The 16,902-nt window shown below is 41.7% G+C and overlaps 1 protein-coding gene across 1 annotated transcript; it reads left to right on the plus strand.

Annotated features, from left to right (window-relative positions):
* Positions 1-9,436: 9,436 nt before the first annotated feature.
* On the plus strand, positions 9,437-10,456 carry her1 (hairy-related 1). The gene has a single exon (XM_021590306.2). The coding sequence runs from the start codon at positions 9,446-9,448 to the stop codon at positions 10,226-10,228; it is 783 nt and encodes a 260-aa protein (XP_021445981.2). The 5' UTR covers positions 9,437-9,445; the 3' UTR covers positions 10,229-10,456.
* The last annotated feature ends 6,446 nt before the right edge of the window (positions 10,457-16,902 follow it).

Consider the following 16,902-nt stretch of genomic DNA (forward strand, 5'->3'; position numbering starts at 1 on the left):
CTTTCTTAATAAACAAGCTGCTGTTTTCCTTAAAAAGTGTATTTCCAGAGTTCAGAGAATGTCCAGATGTAAATAATCAAGAAGAACAGTAGTATTTCTCTGTGCTGTGTCTCTGAAGAAGAATCACAATATGGCATTTCTGTCTCTGGTCGACTTTTAAATCGTTAGGAATACGAGATGACTTTGGACTCCTCCCATTGCCACCGGTGGCCAATCCCTGAGCTTTCCCGCGCCTTGTACTGTTGAAATACAGTAGAGTAGCCTTTACAAGTTATAAATGTCATACAAAGTGAATTCATAGAAGACGTCAAGATAGTCATAAGGAGGGTAAATAGTATAATGGGGTGTAAAAAATGTAGGCCTATTGAAACGGACTGATGGCCAATGTTACCCAGTGAAGTGTTGAGAGCTGTTGGTTAAAATTATTTCGACACAGCTCATTGTCGCGCTTTCTCACGCTGTCCTACGTTTAACAACTTGTGTTAGAGGCCCAAAGAGGACTTCATGGCACTTCTGTACAAGCCATCACATCCGCGGTAACACCAGTGGGCACGTGTATGAAAGCACTAAGAAATGGCACGCGTATTGTAATTACAAGAGAGGTGTAGGCGAGAGTCGACGAGTCTCCAGTGTGACACGGATTTACAAATGAATTAAGTGACACCTCATTTGGCACAACATTTTATGCACAGACCTTTTTTGACTTATTTTTACAGACAAGCTGAGGATGTTACGTAGCTAACTACACTCCCCTACGTATTTATTTGGAAAATGAAGCTAAAACTTTTTATTTGGCTCTATTATCCAGCATTTTGGATTTCACATCAAATGTTTAATATGAGGCGACAGTAGAGCCTGTAGAATGTCACCTTTTATTTTAGGATATTTTCATACATATCTGTTTTACCGTTTAGAAATTAAAGCACTTTATGTATCTAGTCCCTTCATTTGAAGGTGTCATAAGTATTTGGACAAATTATCTTATAGTATATTACATTTAATCAAACGTTTAGTATTTTGTCCCATATGTTATAGCTCACAATGACGACATCAAGCTTTTGACTCTACAAACTTGTTGCATCCATATGCATTTTAGTTGTGCGCAATGAATGGTAAATAATGTATTGTGTAATTTTGGAGTCACTTTTTATTTAAAATAAGAATAGAATATGTTTCTGAACAGTTGTACATTAATGGGTGCTACCATGATTACGGATACTCATGAATCATTAATAATGATGGGTGAGAAAGTTACAGAGGCATGAATAGCATAACCCCCCCCCCCCCCCCCCCCCTCCTCCCAAAAAAAGAAATACTAAACTCCCCTTTTATTGGTAATGGTGAGCAGTGGCATATCCAGGAGGTGACACAGGGTGGCCACCGCTCCACACTATCTGTGACCCCCCAGAAATTCGGAGATCTGATAGGTCGTCTCTGAATATAGCCTGTAGATCATTTTGACCAAGACACTCACCGACAACATCAATCATGTCATATTTGTTGGCCAAACAGCATCAACTACATGGGCTACAGATACTAAGACAGCGAAGTGTTTGCCTTGCTCGGGTGCTTTTTCTTGTGAAATAGATTCAGCCTCTTGCGAATTGAAGGAAAGTTATTAAACACTGATAGACATGAACGAGAAATAATTGTATAAGTTTGTTTCTTTTTTATGGTCATTTTATGGGGGGAAGCCTGGCATCCATGAATATGACAACAACATGGTAGCAACACTTCATGACAGCAGCACAACATGGTAGCAGCACAACATGGTAGCAGCACAAAACATGGTACAAACATTATTGGGCACAGACAACAGCACAAAGGGCAATAAGGTAGAGACAACAATACATAACGCAAAGCAGCCACAACTGTCAGTAAGAGTGTCCATGATTGAGTATTTGAATGAAGAGATTGAGATAAAACTGTCAGTTTGAGTGTTTGTTGCAGCTCGTTCCAGTCGCTAGCTGCAGCGAACTGAAAAAATGAGCGACCCTGGGATGTTTGTTTTGGGGACCTTTAACAGAATGTGACTGGCAGAACGGGTGTTATATGTGGAGGCCTGCAGTAGATATCTCAGATAGAGGGGAGTGAGACCTAAGAGGGTTTTATAAATAAGCATCATCCAGTGGGTCTTGCAACAGGTATACAGAGATGTTTACAGAGGAGTATAGAGTGCAGTGATGTGTCCTATGAGGAGCATTGGTGGCAAATCTGTTGGCCGAATGGTAAAGAACATCTAGCCACTGGAAAGCACCCTTACCTGCCGATCTATAAATTATGTCTCCATAATCTAGCATGGGTAGGATGGTCATCTGAATCAGGGTTAGTTTGGCAGCAGGGGTGAAAGAGGAGCGATTACAATAGAGGAAACCAAGTCTAGATTTAAATTTAGCCTGCAGCTTTGAGATGTGCTGAGAGAAGGACAGTGTATGTCTAGCCATTCTCCCAAGTACTTGTATGAGGTGACTACCTCTAAACCCTCAGAGGTAGTAGTCACACCTGTGGGTAGAGGGGCATTCTTCTTACCAAACCACATTACCTTTGTTTTGGAGGTGTTCTGAACAAGGTTAAGGGCAGAGAAAGCTTGTTGAACACTAAGAAAGCTTTGTTGTAGATCCTTTAACACAAAATTTGGGGAGGGGTCAGCGGAGTATAAGACTGTATCATCTGCATATTAATGGATGAGAGAGCTTCCTACTGCCTGAGCTTGTTGTTGATGTAAATTGAGCGTGGGGCCTAGGATCGAGTCTTGGGTTTACAGGCAGTGGCTGTGACAGCAGATGTTCTGACTTTATACACTGCACTCTTTGAGAGAGGTAGTTAGCAAACCAGACCAAAGACCCCTCAGAAACCAGTCAGTTGATTGTTGACAGGTTTTTCCAACACTTTTGATAAACAGGGCAAAATAGAAATAGGCCTATAACAGTTAGTATCAGCTTGATCTCCCCCTATTAATAACGACTATTAACGATTAATAATTATCCATAATCATGGTAGAATCCACATGAATGTAGAAGTGTTCAGAAACATATTATATTCTTTTTTACAATAAAAGTGACTTCAAAATGACACAATACATCCTGTACCATTAATTTCTATTGGTCACAACATAATTTGAAACACAACCAAGACAAACTGAAAATGCATCTAAGAAGTTTGTGGAGTCACAAGCTTGGTAGTCATTGCATGCTATGAATATGGGACCAAATACTAAACTTTAGACTACTTTAATACACATAGCCTATATTAACACAAATAAGTGAATTTGTCCAAATCTTTATGACACCTTCAAATGGGGGGATGAGATTATTTAATTTCTAAATGGTAAAACAGGTGTGAAAATGACATCCTGTACTGTTCTAAAATCTCAAATCTGGAGTACAGAAAGTTTTACCGTCACTGTCCAAATAAATACGTAGAGGGGTGTATGTGGTAAATAATTGTATTCAGATGTAATTACATTTAAACTGAATGTACATTTAATGGGAAACGTGTGCTGTGGGAACCATCGCACTTCCAGTGGCAACACGTCAGCGCTAAATGATGTACAAATTCTAGCAGGTAATGTGTTAAACGTAAAACTTTCCCAAGGGAAAGGGTTGAGTGACGTGTTCCCAGACTGTCACATCTGCGAACAGCAAAGTGAATTGGGTCAACGTTCTAAAGTATAGGCCTAACATAGCAATTGAATGCATTAAACCACCACAGCAAAACGCGCAAAACATACAGTGAATGCTGTGATGCGTGCCATGCTTGACAATCTGCATCTAAAAACCAAACAAATATTAATTAATTCCTCTAATTTCAATTTGCCTATAATATTGAGAAAAACTAATGTTGCAATTGTTCACATGAATCTATTTTTGTGCTATAAGATCTTGTTGAGGGATCACCATTGGTCTCTCAAATGTTCATACCGCCCTCTTTGCGCTGTCGCTAATACCTTGAGGATCAAAGCAACCTCATGGATCTGAGGCACGCGCTGTCCTAAACAAACCAACCATGGCAAGTGTGTGATAGACAAATGTCGTGCGTACGGGAGAGGTGTTGGTGACAGTTGAGAAGTGAGATGATTGGCGAGAGTCGACCATCAGTCTCCACCGCACACGCAGCACCAAATGGTATTACGCATTCCAAATACACTCAGATTCAATAGCTTAAGCTTTTCGATTTTGATCAATTCAGACAGGATGAAGATTGACATAATATGTAACTTTGTGATAGGCTACATTTTGTATGTAATAATAGTCTAACGTTATGTTTAGCCTACATTTATTAAGAGGACAGTGTGTGCTATGGGAAACATCGCACCTCAGTCATTGGCGACACTTGTCTTCTAAATTATGTACAAATTCTAACAGGTAGGCTCATAAACAAATGTGTAAATCCTATAGTTTTTCCCAAGGGAAAGGGCCGAGGGACATTTTCCCAGTCTGTGACATTAGAACAGCAAAATGAATTTGGTCGAGTCACCTTAGAAAGTACGGGCCAATCTCATTGCTCCCGAGTCGCGGAGCAGCTTTAGGCACTGCACCTCAGTGCTAGAGGGGTCCAAACAGATTTGATTGGCTTCCAGACTGTATGACAACCCAACCGGCCGTGATTGGGAGTCCCATAGGGCGAAGAACAATTGGCCCAGCGTCGATAGTGTTTGTCCGGGGCAGGCCGTCATTGTAAATAAGAATTTGTTCTGAACTGACTAGCCAGTTAAATAAATATACAAACACAACAACCCAGGCACGTGTGTGTGAAAAACAACTTCAACTTCTGAGTTTGACATTAAATGTGACCCCCAGACTGACAAGGCAGAACGATATTATGGCATTCTGCGCAAAATTCAATAAGCTATTCCAACTATATGCTGAATGGGTGTTAATTGAACTTATTGTGTGAGTTGTGTCAGGACATTTGATTCCAGGGTCAGAGGGTCGACATGTGCGTGTGGGAACAAACACAAACACAGAACGTTAGCGGCAGCACTTTGATATCATATTATTTTACTTTTTATGAAATGTATTTAACTAGGCAAGTCAGTTAAGAACACATTCTTATTTACAAATGACGGCCTACCCCGGCCAAACCGAACCTGGGCAAATTGTCCGCTGCCCTATGGGACTCGTGATCACGACCGGTTGTGATACAGCCCGCCTGAGTGACGCCGCGCCACTCAGGGTCCCTTAATTAAATACCTCTCACTGAATAATGTACATATTCTAACAGTTAATAAACCACAACTCCTGCCCTTTCCCATGAGAGAGTGAGCGGCAGGTAGCCTAGTGGTTAGAGCATTGGGCCAGTAACCTGAAAGGTTGCTAGACAAGGTAAAAGTATGTCGTGCTCTGTTAACCCAACAGGCCGTCATTGTAAATAATAATTTATTCTTAACTGAGTTAAATACAAAAATAGGGAGATTGTTGACATTAACCCAGCAAGTCACCACAGGCATGGTCATTTGTGCGAAATGTTCCGATGAAGCGTCGACACAAACAATTAACGGGATATCATCGAGAAGATATTTGACATCCCATCTTGCAAACTTTCCTTTTAATAGTTTTAGCATGTATATTATACTGTTATTTAAAACCTACTGTGCTATTGCCTGGATATTTTCTGGATATTTTTGAGAGTATCAATTTGGTGCTTGTCCCATTTGGTAATTTCTTGGTTGGTGAGCGGACCCCAGACCTCACAACCCCCCCCCCCCACCTCTTTCCCTGCCCATGCATGTGTAGGTTAAAAGCTGCAAGGGCCTATTTTTACGCAGGACCGTAACCATAGATGGTAGTGCTATTCTCAATTCTCGTGCATGTCAAATTTCCCAAGGCTCATATGTGTATATCATGTTGATTAATAGCGCAACCTCACCTGCAGCAGATGGTTGGTATGGCACGCTCACACCAGGTGCGGCTATTGTAATGCGTAAATTGGCACTTACATGGAATGTATACATCATAAAGGCGAGTGTGTTCGAGTTGGTGTGATTGTGTTCATTCTGACACTTTTTCAGCAACAGTATTTCTCTGTTCCCACGAGAAAACCAACGTTCCCAGGACACTCTTGTCTAAAAGGAAAATTTGGCACATACATATGAATTTATGCTACACTGCTATGGATAGTCAAAATACCCCCTATGATGCATTGAGTGTGAAGACACTCCCACCAACTCAATATAGTATTCCAGCTATTCCAACATTTTGTACCAAATTGGTCCTATATTTACATAAAACAATCACTGCTTTACTGGTCAATTGCGCCAATAATGTCATAAACATATTATAGTCAATGCCAAATAAAGGACAAAGAAGTCTAACCCTGGCATTTATACGTCATAACATAATATTGTATAGCATATGGCTGCGTCTTATGGGGGGGGGGGGGGGTCATTTTATATACATTTTTATAAATAAAAAAAATATATATAATAATAATGCACCGAATCACACAGCCTACTCTTCTTCGTCAGCCATATCCACAAGTTAGGATGAAGATATGGGCTATATGGACTCTACTCTCATTCTAAATGTTTATGCTGTATATATGTATATATATATATATATATATATATATATATATATATTAGACCATTCCAAGGAGACACATTGATTTACTGAAATGAAGCTAGATTACAGTAGCAGAAAACAGCTCATGTATTTATTATTTTGCTAATAGATTTATTTTCTCCATATCTATGAACATATAATCCTTTTTGTGAGCATCAAGAAGGGGTAAGTGCAGTTAGCATAAGGTCGTGAACGACATTGTCACCTTTCAACCAATGACAATCGGTCTGCTTGACCTTATAAATAGCCTGCGGGCTCAAATGATAATAAACCAGTCCCGAGCGAGTGTGGAGACTTTCTTTTCAGCTTGACCTGGCCGGATTGGATGAATTTATCGTTTTCTTTTTGGAAAAGTCGTCTTTATTAATATAGGCCTACTCTTCTTCACCGAGTAAAGTTGGAGAGATCAAACATGGATAATCGTAAAGCCATAAAAAGGGTAAGTTCAATGTATATTTCAACTAGTTCATCTATATATTTCGATGTCCGTGAATTGGTTTTGGATTTGGTTTTGTTGAAATAACTGATTATTATTATTATTTTCTAGGTTCTAAAACCGGTGATTGAAAAGAAGAGGCGAGATAGGATAAATCAAGGCTTGGATGAGCTAAGAACTATTCTGCTAAGCAAAACTTCTGACATGGTGAGCGGAGTTGGCCACAGCTTTTCTAATTGCGTCTGAAATCAGCTCCTTGTGTGTCCCTCTTGTATGAATGAGCCCACTGGACACAGAGGTCCATTCCACGTTGGTTCAACCTAACGTTATTGAAATTACGTGGAAACAACGTTGATTCAACCAGTGTGTGCCCAGTGGGAGGGGGGAAATAATAAACAGCAGGGAACCGATAAGTTGTATATTAATAATAGACGTTGTCAACTTATTAATGACATTTCAAACAGCCCATAAAACCGCAAACAAACCAGACTCTTGGGAATGCTATGGAGAAATGGTGTTGCGGGAAACTTCGAGTTTTACCCAGGTATCCTAATCTATGTTCTCAATTGAATGGAATTGAAAACGGGACTTGGTGTCTGTCAGGAACTTGATAGGCACCTCTGTGGCATATATGTTGTTTAAATTTGTCTTAAAAATATACGATTTTAGCATAAAATCATAATTACTTCCATACCAAAATGAGTCCTTCAAAATTAAAATGTGAAATATTGTGCGCAATGGCTGTGCATTATGCCATGTTCATTAGGATGATTCTTTCTCTCTCACAGCGGCTGAAAAATCCAAAATTAGAAAAGGCTGAAATTTTAGAGTTGACCGTGGATTACATACGAAGAAAATCAAATGGACATGACAGCAAAGGTATCTATCAATCCATAAAAAAAATCGTTTTCTGGTGTGGGTTTGTTATTTAATTTATTTCAGAAATGGTAAATGAAATACGCCCCCAAATTTCTGATATAGACACAACATTGTTGATATTAATGTGAGTGCTAATAATTATTTTCTCTCTCCCCAAAACCTCCCTATATCTCCCCTACACACACACACACACACACACACACACACACACACACACACACACACACACACACACACACACACACACACACACACACACACACACACACACACACACACACACCATTGGCTTTTGCTAATTGTTTTTACTACTCTCCCATTGATTCTCCATACTGTTCTCTCTCTGTCCACTTTTGAATTATCTATTATCACATGCTCATCTTCCTCTCTGGATTCTTCGCTTTCTGTCCTCTCTTCTGTTTCTGTCCTCTCTCCATTTTCTGTCCTCTCTTCTCTTTCTGTCCTCTCTCCACTTTCTGTCCTCTCTTCACTTTCTGTCGTCTCTTCGCTTTCTGTCCTCTCTCCACTTTCTATCCTCTCTTCTCTTTCTGTCCTCTATTCTCTTTCTGTCCTCTCTCCACGTTCTGTCCTCTCTTCTCTTTCTGTCCTCTCTCCACTTTCTGTCCTCTCTTCTATTTCTGTCCTCTCTCCACTTTCTGTCCTCTCTTCTCTTTCTGTCCTCTCTTCTCTTTCTGTCCTCTCTCCACTTTCTGTCCTCTCTTCTCTTCTCTTTCTGTCCTCTTTTCTCTTTCTGTCCTCTCTTCTCTTTCTGTCCTCTCGCCAATTTCTGTCCTCTCTCCACTTTCTGTTCTCTCTTCTCTTTCTGTCCTCTCTTCTCTTTCTGTCCTCTCTTCACTTTCTGTCCTCTCTTCTCTTTCTGTCCTCTCTCCACTTTCTATCCTCTCTTCTCTTTCTGTCCTCTCTTCTCTTTCTGTCCTCTCTCCACTTTCTATCCTCTCTTCTCTTTCTGTAATCTCTTCTCTTTCTGTTCTCTCTTCTCTTTCTGTACTCTCTTCTCTTTCTGTACTCTCTTCGCTTTCTGTCCTCTCTCCACTTTCTGTCCTCTCTTCTCTTTCCGTCCTCTCTTCTCTTTCTGTCCTCTCTTCTCTTTCTGTCCTCTCTTCTCTTTCTGTCCTCTCTCCACTTTCTATCCTCTCTTCTCTTTCTGTCCTCTCTTCTCTTTCTGTTCTCTCTTCTCTTTCTGTCCTCTCTCCACTTTCTATCCTCTCTTCTCTTTCTGTAATCTCTTCTCTTTCTGTTATCTCTTCTCTTTCTGTCCTCTCCCTTTTCTGTTCTCTCTTCTCTTTCTGTCCTCTTTTCTCTTTCTGTCCTCTCCACTTTCTGTCCTCTCTTCTCTTTCTGTCCTCTCTTCTCTTTCTGTTCTCTCTTCTCTTTCTGTTCTCTCTTCTCTTTCTGTCCTCTCTTCTCTTTCTGTCCTCTCTTCTCTTTCTGTTCTCTCTTCTCTTTCTGTCCTCTCTTCTCTTTCTGTTCTCTCTTCTCCTTCTCATTACTCCCTGTACTGCCTGGCTCTCACTATTGACCAACACTAGCCTTCACAGAAAAGTCCATGAAAGAGTCCTCTGCTCCAGTGACTAGTGCTGTGAGTTCCCAATGGACAGGCCCCATAAACAAGAAAACACCACCCCTACCCAACCCTGTCTATAGTGCAGGTTTCACAGAGTGCATCTCCCGTCTGTGCAACTACATCGACAGCGTGGACCTATCCCAGAGAGAGAGCTTTGTCCAGGGACTTAGGGACCACCTGGATACCCACAATGCCTGCCCTCTGGGGAAGGTGCAGAGCCCGACCTTCCCCCTGGACTTCCAGCCCTGGGGCCCTGCAGCAGAAGGACCATGCTTCCTGGGCAGAGTGAAAAACAGGAAGGAGAGCACAGTGATGGGGCATCAACGAGCCAGCAGGGAGGCCACTTTCCCTTATATTAACACCTCTCTTCCTATCTATCCCAACACCTTTGTGCTCCACCACCCCCACCCTACCCAACACCTCTCACACCCATACCCATCTCCCCCTTACTCCCTCTCACCCCCACCCTCCCCCTGTTACTCAAACTCCTCGCCACCTTTCACCACTACCCCTCCATACCTCTCCATGCCATGCCACTTCCCCTTCCCTCCTTCCCCCTCTCGTCGTCCATCAGATTCCTTGTCATCCCCCTCTCACTCTACATCTCAGCCCGTGGTGCCTCTGATACCAGCCCACCCTCCCCTGGTGTCCAGTCCCCCCACCCCTCTAAGTCTCTCTGGCCCTGTACCTGTAGGCCCAACAAGAACTCTGAGGCGGTCACTATTTCAGATCCAGCCCCAGGTAGTATGGAGGCCCTGGTCCTGACATGTGGAGGAGAAGGGTGATAGAAATCCACACAGGAAACACACACGTGTCCACAATCTGTGTTCTGAGAAAATCTTTACGGAAACCTAGCCACCCAGATCATCATGGGACATGTTCAGAACAACATTCATCTTTCCTATCAAGCAGCGTGTGGTGAGGGCCAGCTAAGAGAAAAAGATGTGGAGGTCAAGGACAATCAAACCTTTTCTGAAAACCTGTCACTGTCACTTTAAAAGGCCTGTTTAACAGACTGAAGAATTCTCTGTTTTATGACATTTTCTTCAGAGTTCCTGGAGCTCCTCCTTATTTTCAATGAATTTCTTATTTTACATTCCTATACAGTTATTCCCTGTCTCCGGTTCTTTCCTAAATTATAAATCATGTAAAGTATTGTAAATATATTTATGTTTTATCATGTACAAAGTCTTGTAAATAAACTCATGAGAATAAAGTTCTTATTTTGTTAACTTGCTTCATTTCCAACTTGTCTCACTGCCTGTCAGTGCTAATGTAACCAACTCAGTAGAACATTTAAACGGAATAAAACTGGATTTTTAATATTTTAATTAACGCATTAGAAATGTAATCACTGTAAGGCCCTAATGATCAAAACAATGATAATAACACTAGTATGGTGTTAAGTGCCAGATATAACTGCTAGTTAGGCTATAAGTATGGTTGAGAAATGTGTCATGGTTTAAGATTATTGTAGATGGCATCCAAAGCCATACTCTCTTATTAATGTCTCCAATGAACATGAACAACGCTGGAGTTTTCAGTGCCTTGCTAAAGTATTCACCCCCTTGGCATTTTCTTCCTATTTTGTTGCATAGCAAGCTACAATTTAACTTGGATTTCATATAATGGACATACACAAAATAGTCCAAATGGGTGAAGTGAAATTTTAAAAAATGACTTGTTTAAATTTTTTTACGAAAAAGTGGTATGAAGCCCCTAAATAAGGTCTGGTGCAACCAATTACAGTGCCTTGCGAAAGTATTCGGCCCCCTTGAACTTTGCGACCTTTTGCCACATTTCAGGCTTCAAACATAAAGATATAAAACTGTATTTTTTTGTGAAGAATCAACAACAAGTGGGACACAATCATGAAGTGGAACGACATTTATTGGATATTTCAAACTTTTTTAACAAATCAAAAACTGAAAAATTGGGCGTGCAAAATTATTCAGCCCCCTTAAGTTAATACTTTGTAGCGCCACCTTTTGCTGCGATTACAGCTGTAAGTCGCTTGAGGTATGTCTCTATCAGTTTTGCACATCGAGAGACTGAATTTTTTTCCCATTCCTCCTTGCAAAACAGCTCGAGCTCAGTGAGGTTGGATGGAGAGCATTTGTGAACAGCAGTTTTCAGTTCTTTCCACAGATTCTCGATTGGATTCAGGTCTGGACTTTGACTTGGCCATTCTAACACCTGGATATGTTTATTTTTGAACCATTCCATTGTAGATTTTGCTTTATGTTTTGGATCATTGTCTTGTTGGAAGACAAATCTCCGTCCCAGTCTCAGGTCTTTTGCAGACTCCATCAGGTTTTCTTCCAGAATGGTCCTGTATTTGGCTCCATCCATCTTCCCATCAATTTTAACCATCTTCCCTGTCCCTGCTGAAGAAAAGCAGGCCCAAACCATGATGCTGCCACCACCATGTTTGACAGTGGGGATGGTGTGTTCAGCTGTGTTGCTTTTACGCCAAACATAACGTTTTGCATTGTTGCCAAAAAGTTCAATTTTGGTTTCATCTGACCAGAGCACCTTCTTCCACATGTTTGGTGTGTCTCCCAGGTGGCTTGTGGCAAACTTTAAACAACACTTTTTATGGATATCTTTAAGAAATGGCTTTCTTCTTGCCTCTCTTCCATAAAGGCCAGATTTGTGCAATATACGACTGATTGTTGTCCTATGGACAGAGTCTCCCACCTCAGCTGTAGATCTCTGCAGTTCATCCAGAGTGATCATGGGCCTCTTGGCTGCATCTCTGATCAGTCTTCTCCTTGTATGAGCTGAAAGTTTAGAGGGACGGCCAGGTCTTGGTAGATTTGCAGTGGTCTGATACTCCTTCCATTTCAATATTATCGCTTGCACAGTGCTCCTTGGGATGTTTAAAGCTTGGGAAATCTTTTTGTATCCAAATCCGGCTTTAAACTTCTTCACAACAGTATCTCGGACCTGCCTGGTGGGTTCCTTGTTCTTCATGATGCTCTCTGCGCTTTTAACGGACCTCTGAGACTATCACAGTGCAGGTGCATTTATACGGAGACTTGATTACACACAGGTGGATTGTATTTATCATCATTAGTCATTTAGGTCAACATTGGATCATTCAGAGATCCTCACTGAACTTCTGGAGAGAGTTTGCTGCGCTGAAAGTAAAGGGGCTGAATAATTTTGCACGCCCAATTTTTCAGTTTTTGATTTGTTAAAAAAGTTGTGGCAAAAGGTCGCAAAGTTCAAGGGGGCCGAATACTTTCGCAAGGCACTGTACCTTCAGAAGTCACATAATTAGTCAAATAAAGTCCACCTGTGTGCAATCTAAGTGTCACATGATCTGTCATATGATCTCAGTGTATATACATACACCTGTTCTGAAAGGCCCCAGAGTCTGCAACATCACTAAGCAAGGGGAACCACAAAGCAAGCAGCACCATGAAGACCAAGGAGCTCTCCAAAGAGGACAACGTTGTGGAGAAGTACAGATCAGGGTTGGGTTATAAAAAATATCAGACACTTTGAACATCCCACGGAGCGCCATTAAATCCATTATTAAAAAATTTAAAGAATATGGCACCAAAACAAACCTGCCAAGAGAGGGCCACCCACCAAAACTCACGGACCAGGCAAGGAGGGCATTAATCAGAGAGGCAACAAAGAGACCAAAGATAACCCTGAAGCAGTTGCAAAGCTCCACAGCAGAGATTGGAGTACAGGACCACTTTAAGCCGTACTCTCCACAGAGCTGGGCTTTAAGGAAGAGTGTCCAGAAAAAAAGCCATTGCTTAAAGAAAAAATAAGCAAACACGTTTGGTGTTCGCCAAAAGGCATGTGGGGGACTCCCCAAACATATGGAAGAAGGTACTCTGGTCAGATGAGACTAAAATTGAGCTTTTCGGCCATCAAGGAAAACACTATGTCTGGTGCAAACCCAACACCTCTCATCACCCCGAGAATACCATCCCCACAGTGAAGCATGATGGTGGTGGCAGCATGTGGGGATGATTTTCCATCGGCAGGGACTGGGAAACTGGTCAGAATTGAAGGAATGATGGATGGCGCTAAATACAGGGAAATTCTTGAGGGAAACCTGTTTCAGTTCTCCAGAGATTTGAGACTGGGCCGGAGGTTCCCCTTCCAGCAGGACATTGACCCTAAGCATACTGCTAAAACAACACTTGAGTGGTTTAAGGGGAAACATTGAAATATCTTGGAATGGCCTAGTCAAAGCTCAGACCTCAATCCAATTGAGAATCTGTGGTATGACTTAAAGATGGCTCTACACCAGCAGAACCCATCCAACTTGAAGGAGCTGGAGCAGTTTTGCCCCAAAGAATGGACAAAAATCCCAGTGGCTAGATGTGCCAAGCTTCTAGAGACATACCCCAAGAGACTTTCAGCTGTAATTGCTGCAAAAGTTGGCTCCACAAAGTATTGACTTTGGGGGGGGGGGGGGGGGGGGGGGGGGGGGGGGGGGTGAATAGTTATAGTATAGTTATAGTTATGTTATGGTTAGCAAAACATCACTGACCTGGCATTTATAGCCTAAAATAAAAAAAATGTAAAAGGGTTACAGGAGATTTGATTTAATTAATTCCAATCCCTGTTTACCTGACGCCAATGGCAACAGCTAGTCTGACTGGGGTCCGACATAACGAAGAAGACATTACAGACAAAATACTTTACAATTTACAAACATTTAAAAACATTAACATGTAGTGTGTGTGTGCATCTATCAGTTACACATACTGTACATGTCAGTACATACACACAACAAGTAAGTCACCTGGGGGAGAGGCGTTGTGCTGTGAGGTGTTGCTTAATTTGTTTTTTGAAACCAGGGTTGCTGTTCACTTGCACTATATAAGATGGAACATTGAGGTTTCTTATAAAAACAAGAAGTGATGAAGTCAGTCTTTCCTCAACTCTTAGGCAAGAGAGACTGGCATGCATAGTATTAATATTAGCCCTCTGATTACAATGAAGAGCAAGACGTGCCGCTCTGTTCTGGATCAGCTGCAGCTTAACTAGATCTTTCTTTGCAGCACTTGACCATATGACTGGACAATAATCAAGGTAAGATAAAACTAGAGCCTGCAGGACTTGCTTTGTGGAGTGTGGTGTCGAAAAAGCAGATTATCTCTTTATTACAGACAGACCTCTCCCCAGCTTTACAATGTATAACCTTTATTTAACTAGGCGAGTCAGTTAAGAACAAATTCTTATTTACAAACATTGAACCTATAAGTTTTGACCATGACAGTTTACAATCTAAGGTAATGCCAAGTCATTTAGTCTCCTCAACTTGTTAAACAGCCACACCCTTCATTAACAAATTCAGCTGAGGTCTATAATTTAGGGAATGATTTGTACCAAATACAATGTTCTTACTTTTAGAGATGTTCAGGACCAATTTATTACTGGCCACCCAATCCAAAAACAGACTGCAACTCTTTGTTAAGGGTTTCAGTGATTTCATTAGTTTGATTGCTGATGCGTATATGGTTGAATCCTCAGCATACTTTGACACACATGCTTTGTTCAATGCCAGTGTCCTTGGTAAAAATAGAAAACAGTAGAGGGCGTAGAGAGCTGCCCTGCGGTACACCACAGTTGACATTAGAGAAGCTTCCATTAAAGAAAACCCTCTGAGTTAAATTAGATAGACAGCTCTCAACCCACCATATGGCCGAGGTTGAAAAGCCACAACACATAAGTTCTCAACAACAGGTTACAGTCAATGATATTAAAGGCTGCACTAAAATCTAACAGTACATATCCCACAATCTTCTTTTTATCAATTTCCTTGAACCAATCATCAGTCATTTATGTCAGTGCAGTACATGTTGAGTGTCCTTCTCCACAAGCATGCTGAAAGTCTGTGGTTAATTTGTTAACAGATAAGTAGCATTGTATTTGGGATGACACAATTTTTTCCAACGTTTTGCTAAGAGCTGGCAGCAAGCTGATAGGTCTGCTGTTAGAACCAGTAAAGGCTGATTTACCACTCTCGGGTAGCGGAATGACTTTAGCTTCCCTCCAGGCTTGAGGACAAAGACTTTCCCATAGGCTCACATTAAAGATATGACAGATAGGAGTGGCTATAGAGTCAGCTACCATTCTCAGTAGCTTTCCATCTAAGTTGTCAATGTCAGGAGGTTTGACATTATTGATTGATAACAGTAATTTTTCCACCTCCACCACTAAAATTAAAATTTGCAATGCTTTTCTTTCATCATTTTTTACATTTTTATACATGAGTAAAAAGTCTCACTGTTCGTTGTTGGCATTTCTTGCATCTGCATTTGCAGGAATGGCTCCCCCTCGAGCATCCCAATGGTTCCTACATGAAAACCACCCCCATCCCATTGGTTCCTGCCCTCACCATCATTAACAGAATTATGGGAAAACAATGCCCGACAGGCGTCGGTGAAGGACACTGTCTTCTGGTTGCTCCTGCCTCCTGCTAGCACAGCAGGCGGAAGGCTGGGGTGACACTGTGTGCTAGCTAACTAGTTATCTTGCTAGTTAGCAACACCATGTGCTAGCTTCTTAGTTAGCTAGCTAGCAGGTGGTGTCACCCCCGCCTTCCCGCTGCTGTGTACCTGAGAAAACTGTGCACGACTGGTGGGGGTGAAGGACACTGTCTACCAGTCATCCCCGCCTCTGGCTAACACAGCAGACTAGCGGGAGGCTAGTTGACACCACAGATAGAACAATGAGACAGATATTTAATCGGATGTATAAATGTGAAGCATCCACTTGGCATTTCCACTCACTACCAAATATGGTGATGAGAGGAATCCCAGTGGCTGGCGGTGAGAGAAGGTGAATCGAGATGGATTTTGGTCGACATTCTGCACATTTTTTCGTCAATGAAACATTTGATCTCCTTACAGTTTTCTGTTTCCAAAACTAGAATCTATAACAAACAGAGTGAACTGCTTTTTGAAGACATTACCCTTTGCTAAAGTTTTTTAAAATTGCATTGTTTAAAAGTAGTGCAAGGGCGAATTGATTTATTGCACATGTACTTCACAGATTAGGCCGTTCCCTAACGGAAATATGCAAATAAATGCTAGAATGCACCAATAGGCTCTCAGTAGCTTGTGCTTGGCTCTGCCCACTTCCATGCTTGTTCTGCCCACTGTGATCAATTTGCTCCCATTGGAAATGACAGGCCCTGGTCTACCTTAGGTTAGTTATACAACTCTTTGGCGACACCGTGTGCTAGCTTGCTAGTTAGTTAGCTGGTGACACCATGTGCTAGCTTGCTAGTTAGTTAGCTAGCACACGGTGTCACCCCTGCCTCCCACCTGCTCTGTATTGGAGAAAACCGTGCCCAACAGGCGGGAGCGAAGGACACCTTTATACTGGTTGTCCCTTCCTCCCGCTAGCACAGCAGACAGTACACAGCAGGCAGAAGACGGGGCGACACTGTGGGGCAA

The sequence above is a fragment of the Oncorhynchus mykiss genome, chromosome Y (genome assembly GCF_013265735.2).
Source record: "Oncorhynchus mykiss isolate Arlee chromosome Y, USDA_OmykA_1.1, whole genome shotgun sequence".
Classification (NCBI taxonomy): Eukaryota; Metazoa; Chordata; class Actinopteri; order Salmoniformes; family Salmonidae; genus Oncorhynchus; species Oncorhynchus mykiss.

Bases quoted from the DNA above. Each gene is read 5' to 3' on its own strand.
- her1 (XM_021590306.2), top strand. From the start codon at position 9,446: ATGAAAGAGTCCTCTGCTCCAGTGACTAGTGCTGTGAGTTCCCAATGG.